General features: G+C 48.8%; 1 protein-coding gene across 1 annotated transcript in view; it reads left to right on the top strand.

The window, feature by feature from the left end:
• The first annotated feature begins 13,324 nt into the window (after positions 1-13,324).
• The window catches only part of TOP1 (DNA topoisomerase I), a 67,252-nt gene continuing 58,530 nt past the window's right edge, over positions 13,325-22,046 (top strand). Inside the window, exons 1-2 of the mRNA XM_040079976.2 lie at positions 13,325-13,465; positions 13,962-13,986. Of these exons, the coding sequence (XP_039935910.1) occupies positions 13,433-13,465; positions 13,962-13,986 (58 nt within the window). The 5' untranslated portion in view covers positions 13,325-13,432. The remainder of the gene's footprint in view (positions 13,466-13,961; positions 13,987-22,046) is intronic.

The following is a 22,046-nucleotide window of genomic DNA, read 5'->3' as shown; positions in this document are numbered from 1 at the left end:
AACTTTGTTGCTGCTGTAACCAATCCAAATGAAGGCTTGAAGCCATCCCCTCTGCCTGACTGGCAGCAGAGCTGTGAGTCTGTTTATCTTCATTCCCCCAGATCAAGTGGACGAGGACTCAGCCACGAGCTGAGGAGCAGGGTGAGGAGCTGGGCCTGACCAGACAGTCTCCTTGTGGCACTTGCCAGATGTTAATCCCATCTCAGGCATGCAAAGTAGAGGGTGACAGCAGCTCTGTATGGTGTGACTAATAACTAATCCAGCACTCTGAGAGCTCAGCAGAGCCCTGCAGTGAGCTCTTGAACCTGCTCTGGCTGGGCACCAGGGGCTTGGGCTTTCCAGGAGTATTGCACTGCAGCCCTGGGATGGGAAATGCTGATGGAGTGGGCCCAGCGAGAAAGATTTCTTGCAGTTTGGATTTGGATGCTCACCTCCAAAATCCAATGGCATGCCTTCACTCTTCCTGCACTAACAGACACAGCTCCCTTCTCTTCCCTTCCCTGACACAGTGTTGAGTGTTTGCTGCTGTGCTTTGTGGCCCTTGCACGAATGCACATGGATATATACATTTTAATCTGAAATCACAGGATCACTCAATTTTCATTTCTAGCTAGGTACTGTGTACAGTTTGTGTGTGTCCTGGGAAGAGGAAGGGGACTGGGGCGCAGTGGTTTGGGCTTGTGTGAGCCCAGAGCCATGGGGCTGCCTTCATCCCGTGCACAAGGAACCCCGAACGTGCACAGCCCCACACCCTGGTCCTGTGGCGAGTTTTCTGGAAATTCAGAAGCACAACATCTAATCCATTTCTGAATTGTAAAAATAAGCCCTCTGACAATGATCGCTCAGGATCAGTTTGGCTACCAGCAGGAGAATCTGGCAGCCAAGGAGCACAGGCAGGATTTATGGTCACAGAGCACACAGAGGTGATCATTCCACGAGGAGCTTTTAAACCAACACAAATCTCTTAATCTAAAGACACTTTTTCCTTTTTTTTTTTTTTTTCCCCCAGCAGTGAGATTGTCTGATCACCTGAAACCGATGATTTAAAAAACAAAGAAGAGCAAAAAAAGGGATCTGAAACTGCTCGGGCTATTTTCAGTTGCCAAGATGAATGAAACGTAAAAAAAAAAAATTAAATAGGCTGCAACTTTTGAATTCTAAAAACGACCAGTCTGAAAACATGAAAATCCAAGCAGGTGCTGCCAGCTGCAAGCACTGACAAGGCAGGCTCCTCTGCTGGCAAGTAGTGGAAGATTTCAGCAGGCACACGTGGGACAACTCAAACCGGCTCAACTGCAGGGCTCTTTAATTATCAGGGGAGACCTGAGACACGTGAATGCTTTGCTGTTGCTCCTTATTCCTGGCTCCCAAGGCTGGAGGCGGCTGATGGAGCTGCTAACAGGGCAGATCAGCCCTGCAACCCTGCCACAGAAGGGTGCAGCAGAGAGCAGCAGAAAAGGAGTCGATGCATCAAGGGAGAGGAGGCGAAGCAGCTCAGCCTTGTGCCTCCACCCACAGCCTTCCAGCGTCTCCCTTGTCCTGGACTTCTCTCATTTACCTCGGCGTGAGGCAGGGAGAGATGATCAGGGCAGCTGGGGCTGTGAGGACAGACAGCCCCACCCGTGTAATCAAACCTCGGGTTTCTACTCTCCAGAACCACCGCCCCCTCCCACAGCCCCCCAGTTCAAGAGAGGAAGCCGTGCACAGTAATTCAGAAACAAATCTGAGCTGCCCATTTCAAGGAGTTGCCCTGAAAATTCACTTTCTAGTGTGCAGTGCCACCGTGGGATATGCACGGGTGGGTGGAGGATGGAGGGCAGGACCTGTGAGTGCAGATCCATGGCAAAAGGAGCTGCTCCAGCCCCGATGGAAGGGCAGCACTTACCCCATGGCAGGGGGGGACAGCCTCGGGGGGCTCCTCTGGGCAGCAGCACCAGGACCCAGCCAACCCCTGGCAGCACAAAGCCCATGTTAATCAGAGCCTGGGGGCCCCAAAGGTCGTGGAACCGAGGGCTGAGGAGATTTCCAACCCGCTGCACTTGTATTTGGGGCATCTCCTGCCTTTGTCGGTGACTGTCACCATCAGCTGCTCCCAGGGCCACGTCCCCATCCCTGCCTAAGGACAGGGGTGTGATGGGGCACAGTCAGACTGAACAGAAAGGGCAAAAGCACCTTCTCACTCACAGATGTGGATTTATGCTCAGGGGCCAGCAGTAATTCTTCTCTGGCTGAAGCAGAAAACCTTTCCCAGAGCCCTTTCCCTCCGTTCTGTTGCTCACAGCAATTTGGGTTGGTGCTGATCAACTTCATTATATTGAATTCCCTATCAAGCAGTTGCAGTACAGGGTCCCTAGCGCTGTGGCCGTGTCTGAGTGCCCCGGGGGTGTCTGTAAGGGCCTGGATGTGCTGACAGCTCTAATGCTTCCTGCCCTGGTGGCCATACAGACTCACAAACAGGGCAATGGGGCTTCCAGAGGCTTTGCTGAAGTTTATTAGTTTTTATAACGGTCATGAAAATAATTGGATCTCAGACACGCGCCAGCAATTTGCTACGAAGGAGGAAAAAAAAAATGAGGCCAGAGGAGGTGTAAATCAGGAGTAACTCCAGGCTGGCTGGAGTGGTGTGAGCAGAGCAGGAAGAGGCAGAGAGGCAGAGTACAGCAGTGATGTGCTGGAAGACCCTGGGTGCATCCGTGATGAAATCAGTTACCTGGGCCATCTCAGAGAGGAAGGGGATGATGCTGGAGTGTCGGGGCCAGGTGCTGCACCCAGGAGCCTCACAGTGACTCCAGTCACACCTTGCAGGTGTCACAGCACCAGGTGTGATGTGGGTTAGATCCTTGCAGGCACTGTGGGCACTGGCAGCACTTGCCCCATTGTCTGCCCCTCAGTCTGCCAAGCTCAGGGCTGCCTCTCCCTGCCAGCTGGGACCCTCTCACCTTGCTCAGCACCCATCCCTGCCCCACCCAGGGACAATGCTGAGGGCAGCTCCTGTCCTTGCCAGCTTTTCCTGCAGGATTTTCCCTCTGAAGCACCTGAAGGAGATAGCATCACCCTTTCCATTTTGCAGCTGGGGAAACTGAGGATCTGAGGAGCACCCTCCAGCAAGCGGGCAGCCAGAAGAGCCTGCAGTCCCTGGGGCTCGTCCTGTGCACTGGCATAAGGGGGTTTTCCCAACACCATTCCCTGCCGTGAGCTTTTCTTCCAGGCATGCTCTGGGAGGAGCAGGGCAGGGGTTGGGGTGGGCTGACCCCAGGCAGGGGCTCAGGGTGCTGCTGGGAGCCACGGGTGGGCTGAGCCACGCCACGAGCAGTGCGAGCAGCAGCTGACCATGAGCTTTCAACCACAAAGCCACCGATCCTCGTCCCCCGGCTCCATCCATGCACACATGCTCTCCATGCCAGCTCCATCCCAACAAAGCAGTCCCTGTTCCCTGCTCCATTCCCAGCTCCTCCCCTAAGCCCCATCCCGGCCAGTGCTGGATTTATGAATGAGTGCCCTGCTCTGGTGACAGCAGGCTCTGCCAGCCTGGGCTGGCTCGCTCCAGGGAGGAGGCACAGCGGGATGTCACTGACATCAGGAGCAGCACAGGATGGGGATGGCAGAGCTTTGGGGTGCACTGCCTGCACCCCGCAGAGGGCAGAATGCCATGCTCCCCTCCCAGCCCCAGCCTGGCCCCATGCCCACTTGTTGGGAACTATTTTGGATTACAACTCGTGAGCTGCCAGTGCCAGGCTGCCAGCTGGCACCGCTGCATGGGAAACAGCTCCTGGGTCCTCACGTCCTGGAGCAGCAGCACAGGCTGTGTTGGTGCTGCCTCCCTCTGCTACACTGGGCTGGAAATTCCATTGCTTTCCTGGGAGAGAGGCATCCCCAGTGCAAGGCTGGGACCTCGGGCAGGCAGGCAATTCAAGCTGCTGGCCTGCAGCCCTTGTGCATGGCCACGCTCAGCGCTTTGTGTTTTTACCACCAGCTAACACAATGCAGATGAAGGATGGCTGATTTCAACACACTCCATGCAAAATGAAGACATGGAGCTGGCAAAGCACTCGGCAGCATCACAGGCTCGAGGCACATCGTGTAAACCTGACAGTGACAGCTCGTTCGCTTGCCCAACACCTCGTGTGCCCAAAAGCTCTGCCCGTACTCCGGGAAAAACCCTTCCAGCACCTCTCTGAGCCAGGTCAGGGCTCATCAGGATCCTGTCACTCAGACACTGAGCTCTCTTACACCTCAAACATTTTCTGCTAGTGTTGATTCTCGGCATCCACAGCTTCCGAGGAGCCAGGATTTCACCCCATGCTTCCAGACCACACTGGAAGTGAGTAGCTGCTCTGGTGTCATGTGTCCCTTCCCCTCTGCATGCCTGGCTTGGGACCCTTCCTGGAGCTCTGTGAACCATAACAAACCCTTCTTGCTGCTTTCAGAGTGGCTTTGGCTCAGCGTTGTGCCAGCAGCTGGCCCAGTGTATTTGCATTTATTTCTTCTGCCTGTTGATTGCTCTAAGTATGATCATCAAAAAAACAGTTCCCAGCACTGCAGGGTCCTCATGGGCAGAATGAATGGAAATTGCTGCTCTGTGGCATTTCACGGCTGTAGAGCCTCATCTCTGACTCTCTTCCTTCTGCTGCATCTGGAAGGTCTTGGAAAAAGAAAAGGGGGCAGCAGCAACCAGAGCTGAGGCCCAGCCGGAGGTGAGAACAGAGCTGGTCCCCCATGGATGGGTTCTCACTTGATACCTGGAAGCAGACAGCAGTTGCATCTCCATCCTCTCCAGGACCCTTCTCCCTCATCCTGTCTCCCCCACAATGTCCATGCTGGCTGCTCCCCTCGGAGCCACAGAGTCTGGCTGCAGCAGCTGCAATGGGCTCGTGGAGCCTCTCCTGTGTGCCTGGAGGGAAATATGTGCTGCAGGAAGTCAGGGAGACCAAGAGCTGGACAAAACCACTATTGCTGACTTCCCACTCCAGCTCCAGGCTCTGAAGTGACACTTTCCCATGGGCTCCTTGTTCCTTTCATTTATTTTTTGAGACTTCTTCACATCCACGTGGCTGGGCTGTGATACGAGCTATGCTTTGCTTTGCCACCAGGCAGATTTCCTATAAACACACCACTTATACCAACCCTACAGAAAGATATTTAAGCCTATATTTCAAACCACCTACCTTGAGCTGGCTAAGCCTCTCCTTATAATTGCACCTGCACACCCTTACTTTATTACCTAGAATTAATACTCACATATCTCCATGATGAATTCAGAGTTGCCCTCCCCTGATAAAAGCCTTAGGAAGTCATCTGCTGTCTGTGACACAGCCTGCTGCCAGGAGGTCTTGGGGCTGCATGCAAGAAACCCTCAGAAACACTAAGAAAAGCTCCCTGTGTTGAGAAGGGCTGATCCTGCTGCCAGCTGCCTGTGTGTGTGCCCAGACCAAGCAGACACCAGGGGCTGCTTGCACAGAGCTCCTGTTGTTCTGGGAACGGTAGCAAAAGATAAGCATCCTCACCAGCATCGGGCAGAGGCCTTAGATTAGGTTAAAAACCATTTTAGATAGCTGCTTATCCCCATCTCTGAGCTGTCTCCACAGCATCTGAGCTCTCTAAAGCAGTGATGATTTTTGCCTCTCTCTCTATTGACACAAGTGGTGGGTGACACAGATGGCACGGACCAAGGACCCGATCTGCTGGACAATCCTTTTCCTAGTTATGGTTTGTGTGTTTTGCCTTGCTCCATCTTGCCCAACCAGACGTGGACATGTTGTTGAGCAGGGTTTAGAGGTTACCACCCTAAGAAGTTTATCCCACCACCTTGATACAGGCGGTGATTGCAACTTCCCTCCTCGCCGCTTGCCTGCCCCATTTTCTGGCTTCATCAAGGAAAAAAATCTGCATTAAAGGAAAAACTTTGTTGTTGTTGTCATCATCATCATCATCATTATCATTATTATTGTTGTTATTGTTATTATTATTAAGCCAGCAGTTTGTTTCTCTGACCCAAAGATGTAATTCACCCGCAGTGTAAGCTTCCCTCAGCACGGAGGAGTGCTCACATAAGGTCTAATCACTGATCTAATTAAACAGATTTGCTGCTGTGTTAAATCAGTGCAGCTATATCGAGCAGATCAGGTCTATGTTTCTATTCCACCTCGTCTTAATAAATGATAATAAAAAGCGCTTTCAAGACATCAGTGCAAAGAATTTAAACAGAAAGTTACATTTATTAATTTAAATCTAGTCTCATTATTTCTAGGGATTTTTGAAAGGAGGTATGAAATCCTTGGCCTTGACAATATTCATCTCACATTTCATCAAGAGCTCTACAGAACGTGGAAATATTTTTTTATGTTCCAGAAGGGTTTAGAGAGTTTAAAAATCTAAATTCTAATGAAGATGACAATAGATGACAATCCTCTTTTTAAAAATAAAGGAAAAAAAGCATGCCAAAAGCCTCTCTATTTTAAAAATCAGTTTTGTTATTATTTTCATTCATTATTTGAGATTGATTATTGTTTCCTTATGAAGTATCTTCATTACTTCCTCCTTGACACAATTACATTAAAGTAGTTGCTTTCACTTGAGGTTTTGGTGGATTTCCTGATGAAGGGTTCATGCTTTGGCTTTTGTAGCTCTATTACAATACTTACATTGCAAGTTATTTTAGGAACAATGTATGTTCCAGCAAAACCCATGATAAACACATTCAAAGCCAGTGATGTGGACATTTTTGAGCAGGGCTATCTAATGTACAGGTTTGATCACTGGATTTTCAGAGCCAGCAGCCTTGGCCTGACAGCAGGACAGCCCTAAGCTTAGACACAAACATCCCTCCAAAACCTCTCCAGCCTGCTGTGGCGCTGCATGTGGACATTGCATCCAGCTGTGACAGGGAATTCATGGTTAGCACCCAGAGTGCAGGTGCTGCTGGCTCGTGGGTTTGCTCTCTGGGGTGGGCTCTGGGAGCCCTGCCCTGAACAAACAGCCCTGACATGTTCTGCACTTGCCTCTGGTTCACCACATCCTGATATTAATCCAAGGATTTGCACCCAGACACGGTTTGATGGCCTGGGAGGGGATGTTAAGAACTAACCTACCTCCAGGAAGAGGAGGGACTTTAACAGACTCCACCTTGAGCTACAGCTGCTCAGTAATTGCAGTATTATTGAGTCTGATTAGCTCAGACCTGAAAATTCCCCCACTACTTTGGATTGTTCTCACCTGATCAGCAAAGGATCCCACACCTGTGTTTCTCACCCATCACCTGCACTGGCAGGAAGGAATCGTGAGCCTCATCTGTCAGGTGATGAGTTGAAGCACACAGAGCCCAAAAGGAAGGTAGCCTACAGCAGACCCTCCTTAGATTAAGGAGTTTGCATCCAGAAAAGCAGGGCTGGTCTCTCTCTCACCTTTACCAAGTGTCAGCTTCCAAAAGACCTTCTGATTTATTTTCTTTTTGTGCCAAGAGTGGACCATGTCTACCCGGAGCCTGGGGAGAGCCACAAAAGAGAGCTGAGGCACTCGGGAAACTTTTCTTGGTGTCCCAGGACTGTGCTGGAAGGGGTGCAGGATGGGATCCCCCAGACAGCTGGCTGCACCAAGCAGCACCCAGCACTCCTGGGGCCATCCCTGCCGTGAGAAAGCAGCAGTTCAGTGAGCACAGACACCGAGACAAAGCTGTGCCAGAGCAGGAACCGAGCAGAGCAGCGCTGGCAGCCCTGCGAGCACAGGGCTCTCCTTCCCGCTGGGAAGTGCAGCCCGATTGCATGGGAACACCAAAGCTAATAAAGCCATTAATGGGGCCACATGTCACCTCCTGACTAAGGCGTGAGCAATTCACACCTCATTCGAGCTTCCAAGTCAGAATGCACCCACGTTTGGCAGGACTCCTCTCCAGCCTGCAGGGCAAGCCAGCTTGAAGTTAGCTCCCCACATTTCGGGAGCTCTCTTCCACTGAGTTTTCCAGGCTAGGCTGAGTTTAGGCTGTCTCAAAGCCCTCCAGCAAAGAGCAGATTTTTGGCACGGGACGGGAGGGCGATGGCACACTGGCACGTCACAGGGAAGCTGTGCCAAGAGTCTCTGCTGAATTTTCAGTGCTTGCCACTGACTTGAGCGAAGTCTTTCAAGGCTCCTTTTCTAAAGTATTCCCAAGTTCAGCAGGGCCAGGCTCTGGGATACGTTTGGACTGGCACTTGGAGTGACGAGTATCAGAGCTCCCGTGGATTTTGGATGGGTTTAGGCTGCTTGGATCTCCTGGAGCTGGGCCCAGCATTCTCCACGTGGCGCAAGTCCAGAAATGGAAACACTCCAAGTGAGCAGTTTCTTTCCCAAAATGGGGATTCTTCTCTCCTTTGGATGGAGAACAGTAGAGACAGGGAAACATTATCTCATTGTACTGTGAGGGAGAGCAATTTATTAGCTGTGGGTACCAAATTTAACTCTGGGTATTTTTTAATAGCAACTCTGATGTGAATAGAAATGCTTGGACACTTTCCTTGCAATGTGAGGAATCTGCATCACAGAATTATGTCATATTGTGAGAAACAGCCTCTGAAATCAACTACAGGAGATAAAAGTGAAACCAGCAAGCCTAAATTCATGAGAAATTCATTCCAGGGGCACAGATTATATGAAATGGCTCCTTATCTCAGCTATATTTGCAACATGTGAATGCTCTAAAAGAGCCATCCTATTGCCTCCCACGCCTGCCACGTTATGCAAGGGTGGTTTTTCTCACGTGCTCCGGGGCTCCCAAAGCACCCACGCTCTGCTCCAGGAGCCCCAGTGTGGGGTAATCTCCAAATACTGGGCACTGACTGCTCTGCACGGCAAAATTAGGAGGCCAGGCTAAAGCGAGGTGTTGTTTATGGGCTGCTCATTGTTTTCTCAAGCAGGAGAGTCGCTTTTATTTGCTAGGAGCAGGAAGGCAATGAGGCACAGAGGGATGTATGTGCCTGACTGCATTTGGCGTTACACACTGGCCACGCAGCAGCCACAAACCTTCACGGCAGATGTGCATGCGCTTGGGAATGTTAGCTGAAAATCCAGGTACGTGCTCTTTGGATTATGATCCGAATGTTCTCCTTTCCATTACACCATCCTCTCTACCACTGCTGGCTCCCTCGATCAAGGCAAATGAGGACATAATAAAGTTCAAGTGATATCAGCTATTGTTTTCTAACTGGTAATTTCCCAGGACTTCTGCAAGCTTCTCCCATGCCAGGTGAAACTCAGTAATTAAGACCGACCTTTGAAAGCTCCCACTTACAATCCTATCTGCTGGTTCTGTTTAATTTGCTCCCTTGCCTTACATATAAAACTGTGAATAATTGCTGCAGTTTATTAAAGCGCATTTCTTTCAGAGCACTGAGATCATTTCGTTTCAATGCATCCGACAGTTCATAATAAGTATGAGTGTTTCCAGCAGGTCATGCTAATGCAGAATGAGTGGGGAGTCGTGTATCTGACTGTTCCTATTTTGTACCAGTGTCACTTGGCTCTAGAGACAGCAGGTTTGACGCCAGTTGGGAATCCTGCACATCAGGCAGGTCTCTGGCTGTGAAAAAAATGTACAGTAGTGATAGAAATATACAAACCATAGCTCTTACAAATGAGCTGAGACTGAAAAAAAAAAATCATTACAGGCCTTTAAAAATTAGATTTTTGGGTTTAAGTGTGTTTTGTAACTGGCTCTTTGTCTCTTCACAAGCAAAATGCATTTGTTTCATAATCAGATGGAGGGGTTTTGTTGTATTTTTTTCACCTAAAACATAAATACTAGAAACTGGCCGCTGCCTCTAACAAAGTAGAGATTTTTACAAAATTACATAAAGGGAAACTAAACAACTTGGATCTGTGGGACTACTAACAAAATTGAATGAGCTGGCAGTGTTGTGCTCTTCCTCTGCACTCCAAAATAAGCTCTAAGGCCTGAACTTTTGATATTGTAATCAAAAAATACCAAGATATGAGCATATTTAATTACCAGGTTTTGCTTTCAAACTTGAAATGCATCATATAATCAAGTTAAATATAAAGGAAAATTACCTGAAGGAACACATTGTAGATAGCTTCACCTGAGGCTAAGAGCAAGGCTTGGAAAGAGGGCTGAGGAGGGTTTAGTGAAATCTGTCTCATTAGGGGTTTGGATGTTGATGTTTCTTGTCTTGTGTTGGTCCGTGCACAAGAGTGGGGACTGAGGCTGGAGCAGGGTGTAGGATCCCATCCTGATACAGGACCACAAAGCTGCCCAGGAAAACAGCACCCACCTCCCTCTCCCAAAATATGCACCCCGAGCACAGCATGAGACCCCCAGTGCACAAGATAAATTAAATCTCATAATCCACCAGGATCAAGAACTGGAGGCTTTTGTACTGGTTTTGTACCTTGGATGATTTATGATTTAATTTAAACACATAGTTTCCAGCTGTTTCTTTTTGCAGGCAATCACCTAGGCTACATTAAGCCGATGGTGATGTACTGGTCCCAGGGAGCCCTGGGGAGAGACCACAGCACTCAGAGGTGTGAACTTCCCCCATTTATCTTGATGGAGCGTGCTCAGCCTCGCCAGGGAAGCAGGTCCAAGCACGTTAACCCCTTCACTGCCAACCTCCACCGTAGAAAGGACTGGTTAGAATCAGAATCTCCCGAGCTGGAAGTGACACACAAGGATCACTGAGTCCAACTCCCACGTAGGACAACCCCAAGAATCTACGTCCTTGAGAGCATTGTCCATATGTTTCTCTAACTCTGGCAGGCTTGGGCCCACGACCACATCCCTGGGTACAGTGATGTGTCCTGTATGAGCTTTCCTCTCCTTTGGCAGAGCCTCCCGTATCCCAAGGGATGCCAGCGTGGAAGGGGGCGCGGGAGGTTCAGCCTCCCGGACGGTGGTGCTGTAGGTTATAGGCTTGCAGATCGGAAGGGGTTTTTTTATCGTACAGCTTGTTGAAACAGATGGGGCCACACAGGTGTTCCGATTTAATGTGTTTTGAAGAAGCCGTATATTTCCCTGCCTCTTGGGCTCTAACAGCAGAGCTCCAGGATAACCCTATGGAAGGCTGGGGATAAAGCGGATCACACGGAATGGCTGGGTCTGGAGAACACCCAGTCCAGCCTCCTGCTAAAGCGGGCTCACCTGCAGCAGATCGCACAGGTTTGTGTCCAGGTGGGTTTCGAAGGAGGCTCCGTGCAGCAGATGGGAAGCGATTCCTGGGAGACAGCTCGCTGTGGCTCGAGCGCGGCTGTCTCAGCCGCAGGTTCCCTCCACGGTGTGAGGGGTGTTCCCCAGCAGAACACAAGGTTTTGCTTGTCACTAATGGCTCTGGCACTGCTGCCGCGGGAGTGGTCGTTGTCAGGACCCCAGAATCCAAACTGGGAAGCTCCCTCTTCCTTCAGAGCTCTCCCACCCGGCTGTCAGCAGGCTGCTGCCGGCAGCACAGCACTAAACCTCTCGTGTGCCGGTTTCGAGGGCTCAGCTTTGCGACCAGACGTGCTTGCAAACGCCTGTGAAGGTGGCAGCTGCTGGAAGGGACCGTGCTGCCTTCCCCTGCACAGGGCTGGCTGCAGCTGCAGCATGTCGTGGGGGGGATGGTAGGGCCCCTTCTTGTGGCAGGCACAGCCACCTGAGCAGGGCTTCTTTGGGGAGACAAAGATGTGGGATTGCTGCTTCTAAGGAAGAGCTTTTAGGAATTTCTAATGTTGGAAGCAGGAGGTGCCAGCCCGCTCCCAGGCTGTCCCAAAAGACACAGTCCTGCAGCCCTGGATGGCAGCAAGGAGGGGCTCAAACCCAGGGCAAAGCCTGCTTTCACCTCATTCTTGTGAGCCAGGGGCACACACCTCTTCCCGGCGTCTGAAACAGCCTTTTCATTATGTTTATATTTAAAAATCTAAGAGTGACTAAAGCACTTTGCATAATAAACAGCTCCAGAGCCAGAAATATTTGCCTGCTCTTGGTAAAAAAAAGGAAGTCCTCAGATCCTCTTCTGAAGACGGTAAGAAAGTGACAGAGTTTTCCCTTTGCAGGATATAAATATGCAGCGCAAATAGGTGGTTGCTGTCACTGCTTACATTTTGATGTATCTCTTCAGATAGCCTGGCAGCGCCAGGTTATTTTAGTGTCAAATCAAAGCTCTGGTTGTGTAAAGAAGCTGAGGAAAGGTACAGTGTGTGTTGCAGCAGAGGATGGAAGCTCCAAGAAGACTGGAGGCAGTCCTGTGAGACACGTACCAGCCATGCATACTAAACCTGCCATTTAGTACACCGACAAGAAAACCCGTTTATAAGAGCTGCTGCGGAACAGAAATTAATGTCTTTAGGTTTGGTTTGAGGAAGGAGGGGTGTTTTTCTAGGTAGGCACGTGCTTCATTATCACATTAGCTAAAAGAAAATAAAGCTTTGGCCCCCTTTTGCCCTCCATTTCCTTGCAGGAGAAATAAATTTTAAAAACCTGCTTACACCAGAAGAAAAACGTTGCAGGCTGATCCCTTTTTAATGCTCTTGTATGCAATGCACCAGCGCTGTCCTTGACTTGAACGAGTCAAGTGAGCCCAAACCTGCCCGATCTGCATCTCCCCGTGGTTCCTGCGGGGCCTCCGCACTCCAGCGCGGAGCGGTGGCGTACAGAGAGCGACAGCGAGGGCTCAGCCACACTGATAACGGAGACTGATAACGAGGGGTCTGCGGGACAGGCGCCCAAACCCCGCCAGCCTCCTCTCACTTGGAAATGCTCAAATTGCCCATGAGCTGGTGCCTCTGAGGGGTCTGGCGCGGCGGGACTTCAGGAGAAGCCCCGAGGGCCCCACAGCCCGTGGCGCCCAGGGGCCGCGGGGTGCGGGGGTGTCACCGTGCGGTTATCGCAGGGAGGCAGCGGAAACACCTCCCCTCACAGCCGCCCTCCCACCCGCCCGCCATGCGGCCCTGGGGGCGGGGCCTCCGCGCAGGGGCGGGGCTCGTATGCAAATACGGCCGGAGGGGCGGGACACGGCGCATGCGCGCTGCGCGCACGGAGCAGCACGGGTTCTTACACAATGCACCGGGGCCGGCGGCCGCGGGGCGGGGCGGGGCCTCGCATGCAAATGAGGGCCGGGTTGTGCCGAGCCATTGGCGGAAAGGGAGGAAGGGGCGGCACCGGATATGTAAAGCTGCGAGCCGGCCCAGCGCGCGGCGGGTCGGAGCGGTCACGCCGGTGGGGCGTGGCCTACATGCAAATCATGCCGGCTCTGGAGGCGTGGCTCGGATGCAAATACGCGCGCGGCCGCTTCCCGCCCCCTGCCCGTCAGGCCTCTCCCCCGCCGCTTTAAAAGGCGCCGCGCCTGCGCAGAGCACCGAAAGCCGGACTTAGTCTGTTACACAACCGCGCTGCGCTCCCCGCGTCCCGCTGCGCCCGGCGCTCCTCTGCCCGCCGCTCCTCCCGCTCCGCCCGGCCGCCCGCGCCTCCGGCATGAGCGGGGACCAGCTGCACAACGATTCTCAGGTGAGCGCCCCGTGCCCGCCCGCGGGGCGCGCTCTCGGGGGACCCCCGCCGCGGTGCTCGCATCCCGCCGTGCCGGCCCTGGGCTGGCCGCCTCGCCGCCCCCCGTAACCCCAGCGGGGGGACCGTGCCCTACGGCCGCCCCCGTGCGTCTGGGAGAACGCTGTCAGCCCAGCTGTCCCCCCGCGGTGGGATGGGGGGCGGTGGGATTGGGGACCCGCGTGTGACCCCCTGGCTGAGCGGAGAAGGGGAGGGGGCTGCTGCCGCGCTCCCCCGGCTCGCTGCCCTTTGGGGGGCTCGGGAGGGATCCCCTCCATGAGATGTGCGGGGGCCCAGGGGCGCTTCACCCGTTCCCCCATCACCTTCCGCATCGCGCCGGGCTTTTCTCACTTGGCGTTTAATTCTTCTAAAAATGAGGGTGAGGGCGAGGGTGGGGGTCCCCCGGAGCGCCGCGGAGCCGGGCGTGCTGACGGTGTGTCCCTGTGTGCTCTCCCCGCAGATCGAGGCGGATTTCCGAGCGAACGGTGAGTGCGGCCCCGGCGCGCCCCTCGCACAGACATGGCGTCCCAGAGACTAAGTCCCGGCTCCGCGCTCACCGGCCCCATTGTTCCCATCGAGCTGCCAAAAGCGCCCCTTTCCCGCCGGGATCGGCCCCCCCCCGACCCCCGCCGCCCCGAGTGGGGGCACCGCAGGCCCCCGATCCGAGCCCCGCGGCTCTGCCGGGGTCGCCTTTGGGCCCCGATTCCTCCCTGGAAAGTCGCCTTGTCGACGGTCGGGACTTAGTCTCTGCGCCATTTTCTTTTTCTCTCTCTCTCTCTCTGTGGCTTTTCTCTCCTTCTCCTCCTCCCCGAGCTGCCGCCGAGCCGCCTCTGCAGAGGCACCGGGCCGCCATCCCCGGCACCAGCCCCTTGTAACCGAGGGGAAAGCAAAGTTTTTAGCTAAAAAAAAAAAAAATTAAAATCCCAAGTCACCTTTTTTTTTTTTTTTTTTTTTTTTTTTAAATCGCAGGCTCCCTCCCCCCACTGCTCCCCGTCTCTGTTCCTTTGAGGGAATCCCTCCCTTCCCCTAAAATGAAAGGTGATTGCAACATGTTGCTCTTTAAAAGAAGCTGCTGCATCCATTTTAAGATCAGTCTTATTTTCTTCCTTGCTATTTAAATGATGTGACTTTACCTTGTTAGATGGGTTTTTTTTAAAGTAGGTTTTTATTTTAATTTAAAAAAAAACAGCAGACCATAGTGTAGACAATTCCAGAAAGGTAGACAGCATCATGTCAGGGACTTTGCAAGCTAACTTCATTTTGTTCAGAAACATTTAGAGGAGTCCTGTAATTTTATATATATATATATATATATACACACACACTTATGTATAATTTTTGTATATGCATATATTTATATATGAATATATATCTGTTTATATGTATATTTATATTCCTATATATGTATAGACGTACCATGTTATATTTTCTAATCAGTCTGATGACTGCTAACTTTTTCTGATAATTTATTCATTTTTATAGGAAGCAAGCTAATTGCAATCCTGCCTCATTTGATAGGTGTCAAATTGAAGGGCTTGAGTACGGTGAGGGGGAGTTGAGGACATAAAACCAACCTTGGTGTGTGTGTTACTGTCACTGTTTGGGGTGTGTTAGGAGCTCTGAGCTGTCCCCTGACTGCTGAGGTGGTAGAGGACAAAAAAGGTGGTTGAAAATATCTGCTTGACTTATAGTTACACTAATTTTTAGAATGCTTTTCTGGATGATGTCCACGTGCCTGGTTGCTTTGTAGGCTACTGCATGTAAATATTTACAGATCTACGCTTGCGAGCACCTTTCTTTCTGTCAGTTCATTGGAATGTGATTGTGTGTGTGCAGCAGGAGCAGACAGCATCAAATATGCAAGTTTTGAACTCATCATTTCCATTCTGAGTTTATAGCGGGGCTCTAGGAGTAATTCTTATCAGGAAAAAAAGGTGCAGTGGATTTCCCAAGAAGTACAGGTGTAACTCCTGAAGCAATTTAAATATAAGCTTGTATAGGAATGCTTATAGCTTTCTTAATATAAGCTTGTATAGGAATGCTTGTAGCCTTCTTGTGCTGGAAAATACTTGCTCCTTCTAAGGATCGTCTTTATTTAGGGAAAGAATTCCCTGGTAAGCTTTAGTTATTTAGTACTGTTGTATACAGAGGAAGTGATGGATATTTCACCTTTTGACTCCCAACTTCCAGTGAAGCTTTCAGAGGGATTTTTCTTCTCTATTGTGACCATGTGGTGTTTTATTCTTCTAAGAGTTTTAGTCATACAGCTCTTAAAACTCCTGTGGTTTTTATTTCTACCATGTGTTTAAGGAATTCAATACAGAAATTCAAAGTAAGACACCTTGACGGAAAAACCGAATTCCTGGTAAATCAAGTGCACCCAACAAATCCATACCAGTGGAGGCATCAGCACCCTTTCCCTCCTGTTGTACTTATTTGTGGCAGTCATGTAACATCATTGTCATTGATCAGAGGACCCTAAACCCCAAAACCCTTTTAAGCACTGGAAGGTATGTGTAACCCTGTTAGTCTTGCTAAGGGAATAATGCTGAATAGGCACTGCACTCAGTGACCTTGTGACCACCCCTGATGTCCCTGAAAAGCTGTCACCTCTCCTTGCTCTGAGCCTTGTTTCCTGTGCACAGGAGCTCCTTGCACTCGTGCATCGGGAATTGTCACACGCGGGTGCAAGAGCAGCAGTCCTCCTTCAGGCAGAGCACTGCGGCTCGTGCTCTTATTTTCTTGTTTTGATCCTATTTAGTGGCAAAGATTAGGAGTGGATAGTAGGAATCCCAGGTGCCCTTTTTCTCCCCCCCCCCGATGTTTAGAATTGGTTTGTACTCTGATTATTGTTTTTGAATAAGTTACAACAAATAACATTTGTTGTGTTTGAATATTATCAGGCAGCGCTAAACAGTAGAGCCAAACTCTCCTTTTAGGCCTCCTCTGCTTCACATTTTGGGGGAAGTTTTTCTGGGGGCTGGTACTGACTCATTCTAAATGTTGAGTGTAGCAGCAGTAAACATTTTTGTTAATAAGGAATGTTTGGGGTGACTTTTGGTTAGTGTATCAGTAGCAGGGCAGCTTAAGCACTTTGAAGCTTCCTGTTGTTATTAATGTTCCTATCTGGGTCAGCGGACACACTACCTGGGGTTGTGGTCACACAAGTTGTTGCAACTGCGATGGGTTGGGTGGATCTGCCCATTGCAGGTCTCCACAGCACAGCCCGGTTGTAGCTGGGAGCCTGGATCTGGTTACACACCCATTTCATTGATAGCAGGGTGCTGTTGGGTATGAGAGGGGGTGCCAGCAGTAAATATGTGTTCCTGGCCTTTTCTCGTCATTAAATAGCCAGATCACTCGAAGCAAGAGTGTCCTGGGCAAATTCCAGCTTGAGTAATTGCATTCCATTTCAATATCCAGGTTCTCCCTCCTGTTTGGCTGTAGTGGGTATTTTTTTCACCTTTGCTGTATTTTTAGTATCCGTACGCATTGCAAAGAATTTTCCATGTTCAGTCCTAGCAGTGCCTGTTTGCAGACCATGCTGAGAGCAGTATTGTGCTAAAACAGCCAGCCTTTTCTGCAAGTGACATCCTTGCAGCCTTCAGCATTCAGAAGGGAAATGGAGTCCAAAACTGTTGTTTCCAGCTACAGCTTAGATGCTGAAAATGTCCTCACCTCCACAGATTTGGATTCTATTGAGTTTTGCCTTTAAGAGCTTTGTTACTCAGGTTGGATGTAGCAACCTCTTACTACTGAGGACAATGTTGAGACTAAAAGCAGTTTATCTTGACTTTCAGCTCTCCCATTGTGTTTGCAGAGTGCAGTAGATAAAAATTACTTTTGTTTGCAAAATAATCAAATTGCATTCCAAAACTACTAAATCCCACTAACTGCTATTAGTGCCTTAGCTGCTCAGCAGCCTGTGATCAGAACTAGTGTAAAATCCAGAACTGCTCAGTGTGGAGACTGAGGACATCACCCCAAGCAGTGCATTTTGCTTCCAGTTGATTTGGCCAGTAATGTTAAGATGCAATTCGAGGTCAAGTATCACTGGAGTAACCATTACAGTGCATTAACAGGAGTCAAGTGTGAATTTGTCCAGCGTCACAGAGGTGGCTTCTGGATTTCAAACCTGTTTGAAGGTGGGGCTTGCTTTAACAGTGAGTATTTTTTTGGGAAAAAAAAAAAAAAAAAAAGAAGCCCTTACTGCTGCAGCATCTTATCAGGAACTGGCAGGTTTTTTTATGTTGGCCCAAGCGCTCATGGGGCATCTGTCTATTTATCAGGCTGGCAACGTGAAGGAATGAGCAAGAGGGAAATTCAAATTAAATAACAGGAGTGCTGAACCAAATGCCTTACAAGTTAAGGAGTTTCAGCACGTTTTGTGTTTTGCATTAAATTCATGTTTCATGTATGACAGAGCTGTGCAATAAGAGGTGTGGGTGATTTAAATGCTAACAAACTGTAGAGCAACATAGCAGAGATCTTTAGGATTTCTCAGTGGTTGTGAAACAGTCTGTTGGAGACCAGATTTGTGCTTCCTCGCTGCTGCCTTTGCTGGCGCCTTCTGGATGGGTGAGAGTTTTTTGAAGGAGAGCAGGGCCACTTCTGGCATAAGGCTGTGTGTACCTTAGCACTGCTGTTAGAGCCACTGTGCTAAACAAACTGCACGGATTTAGGAAGCGTGAAGGCACTGCCTGTGCTCTGTGTGTGTGACATGTCAGGGAGAAACTGTCTCTTCAGTTCCCTGGGAACATGTCTCACGAATGCTTTAAATGTCAAACGTTTGGCAAGGGATCCAGAGCACAAAAGGTAGTTAATGGTATTTAGGTGCAGATTGATATCTCTGCTGAAAATTTCCTTTGCCTTTTCTGTGATGCATGGCGATGTAGCTCGTTCCAGAGGAATGTAGCTTGTTCCTTCCTTGCGTGGCTCCCTGCCTTTGCTCCAGACTGCAGTGCTGGTGGTGAGCCTGCATTGTGGGAAGTGCTGCCCACAGCCTCAGAACAATACTTGGGTAGTTTTAAGTCTGCAACCACTTAGTTGGGTTTCTTTTTTTTTTTTTAATTTCAGAAGTATTTTACATAAGACGCAAAATTTCTTAATTTTGTTTTCGCGTTGATTTCCAATATGTTCACAGCAATCTCTCGCAGGGCTTGTTAGGATATGACAGCATAGCTTCAGTATGGGAATCTTCAGTTTGTGATAGGTGAGAGTACTCTGAAGTAAATTTATCATTCATGACACTTCTCAGAAATGTAAATAAACATATTGTTGGTAAGCTGCTCTTCACTACCACATGCTACATAAGTTGCATCTATTTTCCCCAGCAGAAGCCTCAGAAGGGCTTTGCTAAAGACCTTGAGGTCTGTTGTGTTAATTGTTCTGACACATTCAGCATTTAGGTTAAAACTTAATGGGTGTCTGGTGGCAGTGGGGAGTTGAGTGCGTTTCTGGGAGCTGCAGCCAACTTGTGTTTTTGTTAAAACTCAGCAGAATTACTTAAATGTGCTGGAAGATGTGTTTTAGGGGTTAATGGCCCATGCGTTTCTTCCTCCTAGCAGGTTTTCTTAAGATGTTTTTCCTTTTACTCCAGTGTTAAGCACTCTCTGTTATTAATGTGTTATCAGGGCTTCTTTGTTTACTTTGTAAAACATGAAAAATTTCGAACCAGGGACCTGTGTAAAAGTGTGCTTTTTTTTACATGGCTTCATGTAAATTAGACACACAGCTCATAAATGTGATCAAGCACAAATCAGATTTAATTTCATTTACAACTGTGACTTCAGATATTCGTTAGTTAGTTCATTGAATTCCAACCTCCTGAGTTGCACTGTCAGCAGAAACTGCAATAATATGTAATTATAGCAAGTACTTAACATCTCATTGACTCAAATTCCTCTGTTAATGATTTCACTGGATTCCTGTTAAAGTAATACCTGCTGAAATAGCACAAGCCACTGCCCTGTTAAAGGGAGACTCCAGGTCAGTTTCTTCCTGGTATTGTAAATTGCTCTAGTACTGCTAAAATCAGTGGAGCGGTGACAGTGTATCTGCTTTTTTGTTACTGGACTGCAAGGATGGGCTTTAATGTCTAAGTGGCTATTTAAGAGAAATACAGTTTAACCTAGGAAATCATTGCAGATTTTTTTTTTTCCTGTGGTTTTCAAGATGGGACAGTTTCTCTTTCAAGTCTGCTTGAGCTGGTTGTGCTGATACAGTTTCTCATATCCTTGTAGGACATGTAGTCATTCACAAATATTTATTGGCTTATTAAATTTCATTGGTTTTGTGGCTTCCAATTTTATAGATACCACTCCTCATTTTATAGAAAACCTCACACTCTGAAACATGGGAGCAAAATCTATTTAGTGTTATGTATTCTGCTTCTTCCTGGGTTTTTGAAGGTCTGTCTTAGCTTTCCAAATCTGAGAGAAGATATTCAGTGTAGAAATGAGTGTTTATCACCTTGCTGTCCTGGGACTGTCCCTTTTGACAGAGCATATGACACATCTGCCTGTACCTTCTCCCTGCAGGACTCTGTTCTGAGCTGTTCAGCACTGTCAGTGTTTAAATGTGGATCATATTTAGATTTCAGAATGGTTCCTCCTCGTAAGGGAACGGGAGAAGGGTATGGGCTTGCTGTGGTTTCAGCAGTGAGCTTGTTGCTGTTCTCTTCTGAACAAAACAGTAGAAAATAAATTTAAAACCCAGTGTAGGATTACTCTTTTTAAACAGTGTTCTCAGTTACTGCTGTCCTTACTCTGCCAGTAGCTGCCTTCTCCAGGGAGTTACTCTGTGTGCTTTGGTGGCTTCCACCGTCCATCCCTGGTTGAACACTGGAATCACTACAGCGTGGAATTGTTGTTCCAGGCAGAGCAGAGAGAGCCTTTTCTGCTGCAGGCTCCTGCTATTTCCTAGCTCAGCTGAACATGTTGTAGTAGTGGTTTCCCGGTGTGTATGAGACTACAGTATTTTTAGCACAGCGTTTGTTCAAAATGTCCTGGCTGACATAAATGCTAAATAGTTCCAGTGGATTTAATGAGGTTTATAGTTGGAAATATTTTCATCTTGAATGCTTGCCTTTTAAACTAATGATCTTAGTCAATTGATTTTAGTCAATCTTGTGGTGTCACAGCGAGAGTTAGGACATTTGGAAAGTGGTGTGAGAAGAAGGGCTGAAGTTAATTTTGGATTCTTGTGACCTGCGTGGTATAAGGAGGATTAAAAAATTGGTTTGGGCTTCAGAAAAATGAGCATACCTGCATGTTTTCAAGTGGAAATTTGGTTTCTAAATTTGACTTCTGTAGCTGCTCAGCTAATGAACAAGTGAGACCTCCAGAGTTGAGAAGGAAAGCAGAGAATATGAAGCAGTAGTCAGTCTTCCTGAAATTTGTTCTTTTATAACATGTACTTAGCATCAATGATTGTCAGACTTCTTTAACATAAAACTAGGATTTTTTTTTAAATCCCTGTCTGTGTCAGCAGGAGCAGTGGCAGGAAATAGTTTTTGTGCCAGTCCCTGCAGCAAACAATAATCTGGGAGATCTCCAACACAACTTGTGGAGATCAGGCTTGATGCTTTTGGAGACGTGGGAGACCTTGGCAATTAGTTCTCTATTAATACTAATGATAGAGATGGAGTTCTGTAATGAGGGAAGATGAGTAGGAGAGGGACAGTGGTTCAAGTAAGAATTGTCTCACAAATTTTCTAGAGTTGTCACAGAGTTCTGGTGATGTTTTCCATCATCTCAAGACCTGTTCCTCTGCTAGAATGAAACACTCTACTACTGCTTCACCCTGGGGAGGTTCCCCTTGTTTCGTGGCTGTTACTTGAGTCTCAACAGCTTCTCTCAAAGGTGGCTGCAGCAGTAGTTCAGTTTGGAAGAATGACTTGCACTGACAGCTGCTCTGGGTTTGGGATGTTCCCAACACGGAGTCCCAAGGACAGGCAGCAGTGAGCGTGCCTTACTCCTGTCTTGGGAGGCTTTGGAGACGGGGGCTGGAAGATGTCTGAAATGCTTATCTTGATGGGATGGGGGCAGTGCAGGCTCACTGGAGGCACAGCAGGAAAATTAGTGTAGGTGCTTGTCACTCAGCCTTGGCAGACAGTGTCTCCTCAAGAAAAACAACCTGCATCTCCACCTGCAGTACTCAAATCCCTTTCTAAGTTTGAAGGTGTTGACTTCTGAAATTGGGATGAAGGCAGCAGACCATTGGGAAATGGTTTTAAGTGGAGGCTCCTGTCAGTCTCAGAGACAAAAGTTGCTTCCCACAGAGCTTCCGATCAGTAGATGTTTTTGGATTCCTTATCAATATTTTTGACGTGAGTGTATTTGTTCATGTTCACAAGCTTGCCATATGCTTTGTGCAGTTGTGAGCTGTGTGGGTGTCGCTGTAAGTATTTTTATCTTATACCTTCGTCAGAGAAGGAGGTTTTTAGGGAGTGTTAGCAAGACAATGGCTTCCTTCTCTATCAGTATCACAGAATGCTGAGTCTCTTGGTGCCCGCCAAAAGATGGAGATTTCCCTTCATAATTCT

This window comes from Hirundo rustica, chromosome 16 (genome assembly GCF_015227805.2).
Source record: "Hirundo rustica isolate bHirRus1 chromosome 16, bHirRus1.pri.v3, whole genome shotgun sequence".
Lineage (NCBI taxonomy): Eukaryota > Metazoa > Chordata > Aves > Passeriformes > Hirundinidae > Hirundo > Hirundo rustica.
Note: the sequence above shows the minus strand (reverse complement) of the source record. Positions and strands in the feature narration are given on the sequence as shown.